This window comes from Sylvia atricapilla, chromosome 1, assembly GCF_009819655.1.
Source record: "Sylvia atricapilla isolate bSylAtr1 chromosome 1, bSylAtr1.pri, whole genome shotgun sequence".
Lineage (NCBI taxonomy): Eukaryota > Metazoa > Chordata > Aves > Passeriformes > Sylviidae > Sylvia > Sylvia atricapilla.
In genome coordinates, this window is record NC_089140.1 from 14,499,524 (window position 1) to 14,515,096 (window position 15,573).

The window sequence follows — 15,573 nt, forward strand, 5'->3', positions numbered from 1 at the left end:
GGACGTGTCATTGTTGCTGCCCTGCATAAGACAGCACACTCCTGCCACATTTTTAATCACAGCGGAAAAATAAACTTGTTACAACATGAACACAGTTTAGAAGACTTAGCTTACCTCATAAGATAAACTAGGCACAGAAATATTTTTTGCATTACTCTGTTAAAAGAAACTACAAATGCAACTAGATTATTAGGTTATTCTTCAGTCATGTGAAGCAGTTTTGAAGTGTTTGGCTTGCACACCTATCCTAAGTAAAAACACATCACTGACACCCCTAAACTGAGAAGTCTTAAAAATGGGGGATGCCTGACTACAGATGGCCCCTGTTAAAATTCACAGTAGTACCCCCCCATTTTATGATGAAAAATTAGTACTTTTAAGGGAAGCACTTCTTCTCTTCTGAGTCTTCTGAAGAGCACTTCTGCTCTTCTGAGTCATTCTGGCCTACTAAAATACACTAACTTAAGAGAAAGGCTCCCTAAATTTTTTCGGGTTTGTTTTGTTTTGTTTTGTTTTTAATTTTTATTATTAACTTCTAGGCTATTTGAAAAATTTCCAGTACAAATCATGGTTTCTGTCAGGAAACTGACTGAACTCAGCCAAACTGTGAGTTTGTACTTTGTTCCAGTCTGAAAGTTCACGCCTGGATATAAAAGGCACAGTTGTAAAAATGTGAGACTCTAGGGGCTCTCTATCAGAATGGTTTACCTGATGTTTTTGTCTAGATACAGTCCTTAAGTTTTGGTCAACTACATTTAGAGCACCTGTAATAAATACATAAACAAAACTTGCAATAAATTAAGCTTTAAATAGTTGCTGTCCAGATTTTCTTTTTTTTTCTTCATTTGGGATGAAGAGGTGGTGAGAGTTTCCACCCCGGGGGCGACACCACGAGCTGTGGGCTGCGTGCGCTCTGATCCCACTCGCTGTGTTCCAGCTCCAGGATGCACGCAGGCAATGAGACACACGGGCACACTGGCATCTCCCTGCCGTCTGTGAACAACTAACTCATGGATTTCTCTCCCCTTTTAGCCAGCAGAGGAAAGAAACGTAAACAAACAAACTAAAAATCCCAAATATCGTAGGCTCCCATATCAACCACCTGCTTTAAGCCTTTGCTTCACACTCGGCTCCTGAGTTTTGTCACCCATCCAGCGCTGTCCCCAGCACTGCCCGGCGTCCTGCCGGCGACACTTCTCCCACACGGGCTGCCAGCGGAGCTGAGGCGCTCCATCAGTGCCCGACGCTCCTCACCAGGGCGGGCAGCGAGGCCTCAGCCCCCAGCCCTTGGCCGACAACCTGCCTCAGGGAGCGGGGGTGTTGAGCCTGGAGAAAAGGAGGCTCAGCGGTGATTTTATCGCTCTCCACAGCTGCCTGAAAGGAGGCTGTGGCCAGGTCGGGGTCGGCCTCTTCTCCCAGGCAACCAGCCACAGGACAAGGGGTCCTAGCCTTAAGACGGCCGGCGGAAGGTTCAGGTTGGACAGTAGAAAGAATTCTTTCACAGAAGTGGTTATTAGACACTGGAATGGGCTACTGAGGAAAGCCACGGCGGCTGTCCCTGGATGTGTTTAAGGACAGACTGGATGTGGCATTTAGTTGACATGATGGTGTTTGGTCATATGTTGTACTCGATGACCTCAGGGTTTTTCCAACCTAACTGATTCTGTGTGGATGATGTCAGGCTGCCCAGGAACGTGGCAGTCATCATCCCTGGAGGTGTTTAAGAGGCATTAGGATCTGATGCTGGGTGACATGGTTTAGTGCTGTAGGGGCCACAGGGGTAGTGGTGGGTTGACGGTTGGACTTGATGATCTTAAGAGTCTCTTCCAACCTCGATGATTCCATGCTTCTACAATTCTATGATTCCCTAATTCTACGAATCTACGGCTCCGTGACTCCAGGTGCGGGGCGGCGCTAGCGGCGGCCGCAGGCGGTGCCATGGCAGCCCCGCCCGCCTGAGGCAGCCCCGCCCCTTCCAGCGCCCCCGCCCGCCTGAGGGCGTTGCCGCGCCTGCGCACAGGGTGGGGCTGGAGGCGGGGCGGACGCTGCGGCGGGTGACGTCACCCGCCCGCCCTAGCGGCGGGGCGGGGCGGGAGTCGCGGCCGCAGCCGCCATGGCCGGTGCCATGTTGGGGAGGAAGTGAGAGCAGGAGGCGGCGGCGGCGGCCAGGAAGGAGCCCTTCCCTTTTCCCTCCTGCCGGGGCGGGCGCGGGTTTCCCGGCCACGGCGGCTTGCGAGACCCCCGGCGCGGGCGGTGCGGCGGTGGCAGCTGGCGGCGGCGGAGCTGAGCGCCCCGGAGGCGGCGGTGGCCTAAGATGGCGGACCCGGCGGAGTGTAACATCAAAGTGATGTGTCGCTTCAGGCCCCTCAACGAGTCCGAAGTGGCCCGAGGCGACAAGTACATCGCTAAGTTCCAGGGCGAAGACACTGTCGTCATCGCGGTGAGGGGCCGCCCCGGGCGGGACGGGCGGGAAGCGCCGTCGGGGAGGGAGAGAGGGAGGGGTGTCAGGGGTCGGCGGGGTCAGAGCCGCGGGGATGGGCGCTGTGCGCCGGGAGGGCTCGGGAGCGCCCGCGGGCGGGGACGCCTCGGGAAGGGGAGCGGCCTCCTTGGAGACCGAGGGAAAGGGGAAAGGGGGCAGGGACAGCTGCGGACGGGGTGGGCTGGGCTGGGTATGGGCACGGCGGGGCAAGGGGCGGGAGGCGGTGGGGGCAGAGGGGCGTGGGGCTGTGGGGACAGCGCGGTGGGGGCAGGTCGGGAGACCTTTGACAAAGGCTCCAGCGAAAGGCCGAAGTGCGGAGTGAGGGCGAGTCCCGCGCTGTATCCGCCGGCCGGGCGCTCCCAGAGGCGTCCGGCCGGGCTGTGTGACTGCTCAATACGCGCTCGGAGTGCACGCGTGGGAGCTGCCGCCCCAGAATTGTCTGCGGAGAGTTTTGGGGAAAAAATGCGGAACGACAGTGCAGGCTCCAGAGAACTAGTGCTCGAGATCTGTACAATCAGTCTTCAGCTGACAGCTTCTTTTTGTGTTGTTAAATCAAAATAAACAGACCATTTGCCTTACTACATGTTCGTAAATGGATTTTAACTGAAGTCACCTTGCATGTATAAGGCCTGGTAAAAACAATATGGATGGTGCAGAGGAAAAGATAATCCTTCCTTTTTCTTCAGTGGATCATATTTAGCTACAAAGTAGAGCTGGAATATAAAAATAAAGTACAGTAGTTTATTGCCTGGTTTCGTTGGTGTTGAACAAACATACTTTAGCCCTAATGTTTGTTTTATTTTTATTAACTTTTAATTTGTGTTTTCATGTAAATATGTTTCTTAAGAGACTGCTAATTCTTGCTGAAAGTAACTTAAATGCCAATTATCTGTCTAAAAATTTGGGGGGTTTATGTTTCGTTTTTTGAGGCTACCAATAGTAGTTTTTTTGCACAGTATCTGAAGTTGCAGGAGGCAATTTAATAAAATACTTTAAGAGGAGTTGCTATACTAGTGCTTTAGTCTGTTAATATTCAGCTGAACTTGTCAATAAAATACGGAGTTCCATGAGTCTGGAGTGACAAGAACAATAGCATGCTTGTGAAATGAGGTAATTTGGACTTATTTCAGCTGGCAATTTACTATCTTGGAGTACATCACTTCTTCCTGAGGTTGTACAGGTAAACTCAGAGTAAGGAACCAGTCCTGGAAAGTGGAAAAATTAACTAGAGTGAATAATCTTACTTTCATCACTGAGTACCTGTTCATTGTGACAGTGCATATTCTATTTATAATCCGCAGTTCGGTGTAGAAACCTTGATGTGTTCTAACTTTAAAAAAATAGATTTTCTTTCAGGAGCCCTAGTATAAATGAAAGCTTGTATTTTTAAAATACTCCTTAGGTGCACTTTAAAATTATCTAAAATGCCGGTGGTGCTGAGGTGGTTCTGTATCTGAGTAGAACAGTTTGATGGTGTGCTCCTGAGGGGTCATGTTGGGCTTTCTGCTCAGGGTTGATGTTCAGTGTTGCCAGCTGTACCTTGGTGATTTCTGCTTGCTAGAAATCACAGCAATTTTCCCAGTTGTCCTGGATCCAGGGCTTGCTGTATCTGACTTTGGGAAAAATGCCCCAAAAATTATTAAATTCGGTAGCAGTGACAGTATTTGTGTCTTGTTTCACAAAATTTGAATAAAAGTTTGATACTCTCCGATTTTGTCTTCGTAATGGTGGCTATAGGACATGATTAATATCCTCAAAATTATGACTTGAATCTCTAAAACTGTTGACAATAACTTGTGTTTGGTGAGTTTGTTTTTAATAGCTTGACTGAGTTTTTACAAATTATGGGACCCTCTAACCTGAGCCTGTAGCCAGGCTCCACTTGTTTCTGTGTGTTGCAGAGTTGCCCAAGGGACAATAACAGAGGCAGTGCTCGTGAAACAGTGTCTAAAAGGCTTCCTCCTTAAGCTGTGTGTTTGGTTACTTCAGCTCTTTGGTTTCTGTCCTTGTTGGTGCCTGTCACGTGTGCTGCCTGTTGAGCAGTAATTGAGCCACTTTTGGCTTTTTATAGCTGCTTTCCTCAGCCTCCTGAAGGACTCACACCTCCTGTGGGCACCTGGCTCGGTGCTGGAGCAGTGGAGGCTGCGTTAATAACTTGGGAGTTGCCTGTGAGGCTCCATGGGAGGTGAGGACTGGGAGGCAGCAGAAGCAGAGCTGATCCCAGACGGCAGATTTGACTCCTCTGGAGGAGGGTGGGGAGTAGAATCAGTGGCTATAACCAAACCCCCCTCCTTCCTTGACTCCTCTGTCATCCTTGAGCTAGCTATCTTCCCTTCTTTTCCTAGCTTCCATGTATGTCATTGTTGTCTTTCTGGACAAGTGAGTCATTTTGATTTGTGTTAGATAGAATAATAGTTTTAACTGTAGCTAGTGTGTAACAGCAGTTTGAGGAGACATAAAGTGTTGGTCTTCTTTAAAGAGCAGACTCTGAAATGAAGTATTTTCTCTCCACAGGATGAAACTTTTTAACTGGTAAAGGGCTTTTAATTTTTTACTTACATCTGGCTTCTTTCCGTCTTAATATTCTAATTTTTTTTCCTAATGGCTTCTCCTGTTAATTAAATAGAAGAATTTTGTTAAAAGAGATGATGGGATGGCTCGTTATATGACTTTTAAGTTAAACATGAGAAATGTACCTGTATGTGAAAGTTGATAGCAATTAGCTTGTGGATTTCAGGCTTTTGAGTAAGATAAAACAGGGAGGAAGAGCAGCTTGATATGGGATTATGTCCTTTGTTTATCAAATATAAAACGACTTGCAACTAAACAGCTTTATAGTTCTGCATAAAGCATCTATACATCGTCTTTAAAAACCTTTCTATACATAGTCTTGTTCATCCTTAAACTGCCCAAAGGATCCGTTGGTGAATACAGTGACACTCAGAGGTTTGGAACTGAAGCATGAACCAAAAGCAGCAGTACTCAGTGGCTGAAGTGGTCAGGCCTTGTGAGTGTGCACAGAAATGGGCAGTATGCCTCTGTTGTCCAGATGGTTTTTAGTAACCATCTTTGTCTATTCCTTATTTGTATGGCTTTTAGGAAAGAATCGTGGCTACTTGTCTGTATTTTTGTATTTGTTTAAGTACTATTTTTATTTAGTGTAAAATGTACCCCTGTGGTCTAGGGAAGAGCTTGAGACATTTGGCTTGCTTTTTCATTATCTTTTAAACTAGTGTTGGATCATAAATGAGACAAGGCTAGGTTAGAAAGTTGTTAGAATCAGGAAATAAAGGTCACTTGCTACTTACTACTGCAGCTTTTAGAAGTAGGTTTTTCAAAAGAAAAATGCTGAAGGCTGTATTGGACTGTATAAATTCAAGGAGTGAGATGCATTCTTAAAGTAACTTTATTATTATTTGCTAATGTGATAAAAGCAGTGTCTACAGTGGAACTTTAAATATGAGTCAGGAATTGCAATCTCTCACTGAAATAATGCTCTTCTTCCAGTATTACTCTCTATTTCTTTTTCTTTATTCCATTAAATGTTCAGTAGCAAACTCAGGGTGCTTTTCAGGGTGACAGTGGTGTGATGATTTAACAGAAGGGAAATATTCTGGTATGCAGGAATCTGTAAAGGGAGAGCTTTTCTCCCTGGCTGCAGTGCCACTTGCCTAGAAACACCTCGCTCATATTTGCTGGGGTTTTGTTCTGAAATTCAGCGACAGTTTTTATAAACAGCAGTGCTTGCTTTTCTCTTTAGAAGAACCTTTCTACTAAAGTAAAATTTGGCTGAAACATTTATTCAGAAAATATTCTGTCTCCATTCTGGGAATTGAGTTTCTAGTCACAGTGTTTTAAATCACATGTTTTAGTCATTCCATAGCAATAAATAACTGCTGTTAAAGTTAATACTTGAGTTGCAGTATTTGCACAGAAATAAGAAAAAGGAGACAAAAAGAGCTGAGATTCTTTCCCTGTTCTGTATCAGCTGCACTTTTGTGTGCATGGGGCTGAGACAAGAAGAAAACCCTCTTTCTTTATCGTAAAACTAAGTTTATAGCTGTGCGTTCTCACCCATTGGGAGTGTTGGACTTGATTAGGTGTGTCAAAGCAGCAATACCTTAGCTTAGTAATAGGAAGAAGTGAGTCAGGTATCTGACATCATACTTTCCAGAAATTATTGCATTTTGGATTACTCTTTTAACATATTTTGTGCTGATGGGAAAAACATTCTTTAATATAGATGCAGATCTTAAAGGCAAAGTAAGCCCATTATGTACTACTTTTGCCTTTCAGCAAGAGTAGACTAAGCATTGGTAGGTAATGTAGCTCTGTTTTAACTGTCCATTCTAGAAAAAGCACTCTAAAGAGCTTCTGGATGTTTTGTGGTAGAAAAATATGCTACTGATTTTTCAAGTGAATTTTCACTGCTGACTGCTTCAGGTACTACTGCATAAAAAGTAAGGTGAACTCAGATGATCTTCTGAATAACCAGCTCAATACGTTATGGAAAGTTGCAATAGTGATATGGTTTTTTTTAAATTACGTCTATGGAGATAACCTTAAGTATTTCTTGGACTTTTGATGTAAGTTTTCAGTGTAGTTGTGATTGCAGATTTTTCTGTAGTCCTCATTGGACATATTGATTAAAAAACTTTTCCACAGAAACTCACGTTGTCCAAATTTTGTGTAATTTAGATTGGCTGAGCATCCTTTTACATAATGGGTAACTAGTCTTTAAGGTAGCTGTGGAACTGTAGTTCAGCATCATCCCTTTATTAAGATTCAGTTTAACTACTGCTAAATCTTGTTGGCAGCTGCACCTTTTTGAAGGCTGTGAGAGCACTTGGAAAGTTTGTTTTGCTGTGAGACCACATCCCTTCAAGTACAAGGCAACTGCGGGAGCTGAAGTTGTCTTGTGGTTGACTACAGACAAAAGAAATGCTAGGCAAGGAACTAAAAGATTCTGAGAGAGGAAGTCAGAAGTTCTGCTCCTTTGCTTGGTATTTTAGGTCTTGCTTATAAGACCATATGTATTAAATTTTCAATAGAATTTGAGCACCAGTTTCTGAAAATTGCTGGAGTGTGTCAGAGCAGGCTTATACTGTGTTAGTGACACTGCTGCTGTTAGGGATACCACACACTAATGCTGCTTGGGCCTTTTGTGTCTGATTGTTTACTACTTGGGGAAGAAAAGGCATCTGGTGCAGAAAAAATATCTGACACTTTAATCTTTCTTGATTAATCTCTTAAAGGTAATGGGGAGACTTTCTAGGGCATGGTAATCTGTGTAATACTATTTTAGCCTTGTTTACTGCAGAAAGACTGTAGAGAGACGTGATAAGACATTGTAGATGTCAAAGATGTGAAACCATACTGAGTGGGAGTAATTTGCATTCTTAAAACATAATTATCCTGGAACCTGCTTGTCTAAGCCTACTTGATTAGATACTGATTCAGTGATGATTGAGCAGGGGTATGCCACTAATATGGCTTTTCATAGGTGTGATAAAAGAATGAGGACATGTAAGCAAATATTCCACTTTCCATCTGGAAAGGATGGAGAAGTGGTAAGTTACAGGAGAACCCCATGTGAGGATTCTCTTGGCCAAAATTAAGTTTTTGTATGTTGGTTTAAGTATGTTGGTAGCATTTAAGTATGTTGGTAGCAATTGTTAACTTGAGGGAAATTGAAATTGGTCATGTGCTTAGCAGCTTTCACTGTATAAATATACACCATCAATTAAAGGCAGTGCTGCCCAAGTGAAGGCCTTGCAGCTTAATTTTCTGTTCCACAATGGAATTACTTCAGTTCATATTAATATGCACTTGAGCACGAAACAAAGCTGATTAATGTTTTGTGATGTAGCTGACTTCCAGTGTGTAGTGTAGCTGATTGATAGCTGTGTAATTTGAGGCTTTTTGAAACTACAGCTGCTAGTGAGAAACATGGTGTCATCTTTTCTATAGGATCTTCCTTTTTGTGTAATGTATTCTCAGTCTTCATTTTCTTACCTCAGGGTTACTTGTTAGTTGTCTCCCTCCTGGTGCATCTAATGGCCTCAATTCTACCTGTAGAACACAGGGATTTGAAGTGTCTTTGAAGCTGAAATGAGTAATGCAGAAGGGTGATGTTTTCCCCACTGTGTTCTGGCGAACTTCAGCCCCTTAGGGACAGTTTCTGCCTACCGAGTCTTGTGGTTTCTTGAACACATTTATACAGTGAACACTGTAATTATTTTTCCAAGAGGGCGCTCATCCACCTCATTTCAAGGCCTCAGATAAATGTGTTTAGTCTGAAAAAGCTTTGTTTGGTATGGTGCTAGATATTATTAAAAGACAAGTGCAAGGTCAGGCCAGGGAAGGGAAATGTGGGTGGGTAAAAGATGGAAGTCATACTTGTTTCTTTGCCAGAGAGGCAAGTCCAGAATATCCTTATGGGAGGGTAATAATTAAATTTATGCAGAATTTAATACTTAAAAATTTAAATAAATACTATCTTAACAGTTTCAGGGAGTTTAACAATGTTAACTGACCTAGGTTCTTTGTAAACTTTGCCCATGTGCTCGACTGCCTGCAAAATCAAGCTCTGAAAGTGCTACAAAAATTTGAGCTTTTTAAGATGAGCATAATCATTTATATCCTAATGGATTGTCAGCTGCTTAGAGCTGTCAGGAAAATCTCTTCTCTAAAACAAAACAATATCCAACATTCCCCTCAAAATTGTCACATCTTCCTTATGTAGTCTTTTCCAAAATGAGTCTTGTGAAAGGTTCCCTTCCTCAGTAGTGCCTTTCCTTCTGCTTGGGGAAATTTATTTTAAGGATATCTTACATGGCACAATAGTTTGTGTTGGATGTTTCTTTTTAGTTGGATTTTTTCAAGAAATACTATCAAGATGGATACCTCTGTGTCGTGGGGTGTATGTTTTTAATAATTCAAGTTTACCAGAGGAAGCCTGCTACCAGGGTAGATGAGAATAAGGGGTTCTCAGATGTACAGACCAAGCATTGGCTTCCCTTGTAAATCAAGTAACTCGAGGTCATGTGGCAGAGTAGTTTTGCAGAACTATGTAGATTACACTTTGAAACCAATATATTTAATTCAAGGCTTTCCTCTGTGAAGATTTAGGCAACACTGTTTAAGCTGATTTCCTTGCTACAGTCTTCAGGTGCTTAAAATAGAAGGTTGGGCTGAGACAGTGTAGAATACTTGTAAACTATTAACAGACACCTTCCAGTTCCTCTTCCAGCATTTTTGATAAGTCTTCTGTTTTGTTTTTTTCTTTTTTTGCAGTCCAAGCCATATATATTTGACCGTGTATTCCAGTCAAACACATCACAAGAACAAGTATACAATGACTGTGCTAAAAAGATTGTCAAAGGTAAGGTGGAAGGGCAAATTTACCATAAGAAAATCTCATATTCCTGTGGATTTCAGTAATCTAATACTTCTATTGCTGCCTTTTATCTTCGGAATGTTTAATAAGTGCCGACATGGATTGTAGCACCACACAGTCACCCTGTAGGTCACCTAATAAATTATGTCAGTGCTTAACCTGCTGTTTCAGTTGATTGCAACATTTGGTAGCATTTACCTGTTACATTTTAGGGTTTTTTTTACACTTCTCTCTAAATTAAATGTTAATTTAAAACAATTTGTCAGAAATTAATCACAGTAACTGTTAGTAATAAGTTTGAGGAGTGTCATCTACCCTCCCATGTCCCCCTAAATTTCCTGGTGAAAATCAACATACAGAAGTTCGTTTGGAGGCATGCAAGAGGAAACGAAAGTTGTGAAATGTGAGTTATTGCTGTGCATGCCAGGGTGTACAGTTTCTCCAAAGCCAAATTCTCAGATTTGGCCTAGTAAGTTTTTGTAGTAAGCAATTGGCTAGTTCCCTGAAAATAAAATTGATTCATTTCTTGAGGGCATCAATAAGTTCTGATTCAATCAACTTTCAAAATAGCTTTACAAAGCCTGGTCAGAAATCCCTGAAATGCCAACTATTAGTGATAACAGAATATTGGGTAAACATACCAATATCTCATCCTTAGAAAAGTAAATTGCTGTGGCAAATTCATGCTGCTGCAAGTATTTAGCCCTTTAATGAGTTAATAATAATCAGGCTGAGGCCAGAAGTTTGCTTCTTGAAAACTGAATTTAGCTAAGGATTGTAATGCTGCCCCTTTTCTCCATGTAAAACACTGAGCTCTGTGTGACATTTCTCAACTGTGCTGCATCTAGTGGCAAATGAGCTCTAGTGGTGGGACAAAGGGGTTTATGAGTATGATGGAGTGGCAAAGACCTCTCCATTTGGAGTATCTCCTCGTGCTTGTTTTTGGAAAATAAAAGTTTATTTGCAGGGTGTGATTCTACAGTAACTTACATGTAAATAAGCCAACCCACCAGCCCCTCACCCCTCAATCTAAAACCTTGCTTGGTTCATTCATAATCTGAAATAGAAGCTTATGGCCTAAAAGGAGGATGTTTGACACTTAGGGCATTGCCCATTCTCATGACAACTGGACAATTAAACTTTCCTGAAGGCAGAAAGTATGATGTTTGGTTTCTTCTGAGATATCAAAGACCTTCTGTTCAGCCTGGCAATTGTATTGATTTCCTTTTTGTTCCTAACTGTGAAGTCCTGATTTTTCTGGTTGAAGAAACATGTGCTTCTAATCAGCCAGCTTCTAAGACACAGTCAGTGATGGCAAAATGCATTAAAAGGTGGAGGGAGGAACACCTTCCCTCCCACCCCCCTAACTCTAACACAAGGTTCCCAAACACTGAGTGATTTAACTTGCAGGACATTTTAGGACCTGCCTGCTTGCATGAAGGAAATGAACACTAATAAAAATACTCTTTTCCTTTAGATGTACTTGAGGGATACAATGGTACAATATTTGCTTATGGGCAAACATCATCTGGAAAGACACACACTATGGAAGTAAGAAATGTTAAAATAATTTTCTCTTATTGTCATTGTCATGTCTTTTCATCACAGTAGTCTCTGCTTTGTAGAAATAAGATGTCTGCTTGTTTTCTTCTTGCAACATTTTGATATTGCTTTTTTTTTTTTAGAACTGAGAATGGTAATTAGTGTGGGGCTTTTTCACCCTCAGTAGCAGGATGCAAAACACAAGAATATCAATAGCATTTTCACTTGTAGTTAGGGAGTGTTCTGAGGCTGTTCTTTCCAGTTTTGGGGAATTTTGGGGCCAAATGAATAATTCACTTCACTTCATAGAGTAAGTGCATCATACCTGTCAGCATTTTGTTTGTCAGCCTGAACCAGATATTTTGTGTTTGAATACTGTTTGTAATTCTGGATTGAGTATTAATTGTTTGCTATATCTTTTTCTGTTAAGGGGAAGCTTCATGACCCAGATGGAATGGGCATTATTCCAAGAATAGTGCAAGATATTTTTAATTATATTTACTCCATGGATGAGAATCTTGAGTTTCATATTAAGGTAAAACTTCTCTTCATTTTTATTTTAATCTGTATTAAAGCTTGAAGGTACTCTGTGGATATTCTGTATCTGTTTCAAATGCCTGTAACTTGGAAACCTGATAATCTGAGTTATTACTGAAGTAACTGATTTTTCCTAAACAAGAATTATGTTAACACTTTAATTTTGTTCCACTGAACATTGATGGAAACTGTGCTGATAACCTGTGGCAGTGCTGATAGTGATTGAAACTTCTGATCAAAACAGTTTCTTCTTAAAGGTGTATTTTAGTTTAGCCTTAAGAACTTGAGCTGGATGTAGTGTTATGTGGGAGGTCACAGTAATCATGCTGAATCCTTGTGATCAAGAAGCAAAGCATTTTTGCCTTCTAATGTATCTCTTTTCCTCTTCTTGCTTCTAGGTGTCATATTTTGAAATATACTTGGATAAAATAAGGGACCTTTTGGATGGTAAGACTTATTTGTATTGAACATATAAAATAAATTATTCTGGAGGGATGTATTAAAAAATCCTTATGTTAGTTAGGTATTCATGATGCTAATAACCTTTGCATTATAAAGGTACATCATAATGGGAAAGCTTGGAGCTCATCTATATAGTATTATTAAAGCTGCAGTGGTGGTGCTTTCTTTTACGTTAAGGTTTTGTCAAGTATTGCTGAGAGGTAGCATTAATGACTCGGGCATGCATTGTACCCAGTGCTTTCATTCAGTTTTGCCTTAGCTTTGGAATGTTTTCTCTTCCAGTTTCAAAGACCAATCTTTCTGTTCATGAGGACAAAAATAGAGTTCCCTATGTAAAGGTGAGCATCAGTCTGATGTATTTTCAGCTTGCACTCCTCTTGTGTGCACCATTCACTTGTGCCTTGTTGATGTGGCATTATTTTTCACGATCCTCCCCCCCTTTTTTTTTTTCCAAAGGGTTGCACAGAGCGTTTTGTATGTAGTCCAGAAGAAGTTATGGATACCATAGATGAAGGAAAATCAAATCGTCACGTAGCAGTTACAAGTAAGTATCATTTTCTGTTTCCTCTTAGTGATTTATCTGTGTGCTTCTGGCATACCTTAAAAAAGGAGGGAAGGCACAAATAGCGAGCTAAACCCTCCAGGTTTTTGAAAGGGTCTGGCATAAGCAGTTTCAGTATGTCTTTCAGTAACAAGTATTTCAGTTCATTTCTGGTTAGATCATACTTCTTAGATCGAAATGAGGAAGGAAATCATCAGTGAGGAACTATGCATTACTGGAGAAAAAGGTGTAGTTCTGCTTTAAGGATAGAGCAAAATCCCAGCTTGTGGAATTTGTTTCAATTAACGTAGAAATCTGTAAGTGTGGCTTGTCACAGTTTGATCATTCTGTTGCATATTCTAAGAGCAGCTGATCAGAATTCAGGCCTGCTGCAGATTTAAACAGCATCCCAAGATCCCAAGACTTTTGGCTGTAGCATGCAACTGAGTTGCAAGGATCCATGTCATAGGTCTCCAAATTCTCACAAGAACCAGGATTTGGAATTGACAGAGGGGTTAGAGAAGACAAGAGAAGATGTAGGTGCATGCAGAGTAAGACTTGAGTTCTTAACAACTGAGGTGATTGTCAGAAATCTCAGATCCAATTTGAGGATGTTTCACAATCTTCCTGTGTTTAGTTATTTATTCAAGAAGAGAGATTATACAGTCCTTAAGAAAAGATAAGTGTTTTCTTCTAATTTCTTCAGTTAAAGATCAAAAATAAAAGTATATTCCTTTTAAGGAATGTTTCAATCTTGCAGTTCTGCTTCACTGCTCCTAAGTAAGAAGGTTCAAGCGGGGGGACTGCGCTAAGGAAATTTGGATTGAATGTTATATTGCGTTCTTTGCTTCCTTACCAGCAATAAACTGGTACTTCTAGAACTGAGAGAGATTTATAGCTAAAAGGAAGAAGAAATGGGCAGATGTTCTCATTCAGATTGCAGTCTGGTTGAATTTAAAGTATTATTTTAATCCAGTAACAAATTTAACAAGTCTTGTTTTCTCTTAATGTTTCATAGCAGAGGGGGCAGTACAAGACAGGAATAAAAGGCTGTAGCCAGTTGAAATTTTCACAGAAGGACAAAACGGACTACACTGGAAGCCTACAAAAAACTCTCCTTTCAAGACCTAAACATACTTTCTATTCTAATAAAGTAAATTAATGCGTTAAATCCATGGTTGACAAGCTAGCAAAACTGATGAGTGAACTCTATATGATATTAATAGGAGCTCAGGAGAAAACTGTATCTTTCTTACCAGTTTTGGTAAGAAAGATCCAGTTTTGGTGCCCCTAGATCTTCTGTCATTGAGAGATTACACTATACAGCTTCACTAGCTCTGGATCTCTCGCTGCACGCTGGGAAGGTGTTGTTTTAAGTGAGATTGGGTATACGAATCTTTTTAACAATGTGTTTGTTTTGAATTATAGATATGAATGAACACAGCTCCCGAAGTCATAGTATTTTTCTTATTAATGTAAAACAAGAGAATACTCAAACAGAACAGAAACTAAGTGGAAAACTTTACCTTGTGGACTTGGCAGGTAGTGAGAAGGTAATTATAAGTTTCTTTTTCTGCTCTGAAACTCTGTTTTTTTTTTTACAGTCAAGTATTTTACATTAGCATAATGCTGATGGTTCAGTTGTCATCTCTGAGGTGTGTTAATTTTGGCTTTGAAACATGATTTCTGAGTCTTAGGCTGGCTTGACTGTTAGATACTACCACTTTAAACTGATCTGCATTGCTGCGAGTGAGGGTTTGTAAATCTGGAGTAGGGTGGAGAAGGAGGGTAGAGTTCAGTTTCAGTATCTGAGAGTCCAAAAGTAAAAGCATTGCAGATGTGTGGGTTAGCCAGGTACAGGAATAAAGTTTCATGGTTGCAGAATACCTGGGTTTTCTTATGTAGTGAGTGATACCAAGTTTCTTAGTTTGAAATTCTGATTAACACCGGTTGGCAGCTTGCTTTCCTGTATCAGTAGCTTAAAGCAGGGAGGGAAGTACATGCTGTAATTAGTCTTCTAAGAGCTGGATTTCTGACATTCTTTTCATCTTTGCTTCTGTGTTTATCCCTGTCTTTGCCTTCAGTTTCTTCAGTCGTTTCTGCTTGCTGTTGTTTTTCCTTACGTCATTGTTCTGTGACCTTATTGTTGTCTCTGATCCTATGTTTATTCTGAAATCTGTTTCTTTAGTCAAAGTCTTTTTTTCTTTTAAAGAAAAGGGCTGGATTGCAGGTCTCCTTTCTCTGTAGTTCCTTTCAGTGTTTGTTTCAAAATGTTACTTTGGTGCATTTCCCCAGTCCCTTTGAAATACATGGAGTTTTCTAATGCCTTGTGTTAGTTTAAACACAGAAAAGTACAATTGTTAAATTGTAGTCGTGGTCACAGCTTGGTGGAAACAGTAAAGGGAGGATTACAGACCTGTAAGTCAAATTCAGCCCTTGAGACAAAAGAGGTAAGGTAAATAGAATGGCATCAGGTCAGATTTTTTCATGCTTCTGCTGATACCTACTTAAGTTCCTAGAACACTCATGTAGGTCAGATTCAGTCTCTAAAATATGTTCTTACAGATTTCTGCTTGTGAAGATTTTCTGCTGTATTTTCCATGGGTAGTAGTG

The 15,573-nt window shown here is 41.1% G+C and overlaps 1 protein-coding gene across 2 annotated transcripts in view; it reads left to right on the top strand.

The window, feature by feature from the left end:
* The first annotated feature begins 2,079 nt into the window (after positions 1-2,079).
* The window catches only part of KIF5B (kinesin family member 5B), a 33,344-nt gene continuing 19,850 nt past the window's right edge, over positions 2,080-15,573 (top strand). For both annotated transcript variants that reach the window (XM_066315192.1, XM_066315201.1), the window contains exons 1-8: positions 2,080-2,440; positions 9,776-9,863; positions 11,356-11,429; positions 11,851-11,955; positions 12,356-12,404; positions 12,702-12,757; positions 12,876-12,963; positions 14,389-14,513. In XM_066315192.1, the coding sequence (XP_066171289.1) occupies positions 2,315-2,440; positions 9,776-9,863; positions 11,356-11,429; positions 11,851-11,955; positions 12,356-12,404; positions 12,702-12,757; positions 12,876-12,963; positions 14,389-14,513 (711 nt within the window). In that variant the 5' untranslated portion in view covers positions 2,080-2,314. The remainder of the gene's footprint in view (positions 2,441-9,775; positions 9,864-11,355; positions 11,430-11,850; positions 11,956-12,355; positions 12,405-12,701; positions 12,758-12,875; positions 12,964-14,388; positions 14,514-15,573) is intronic.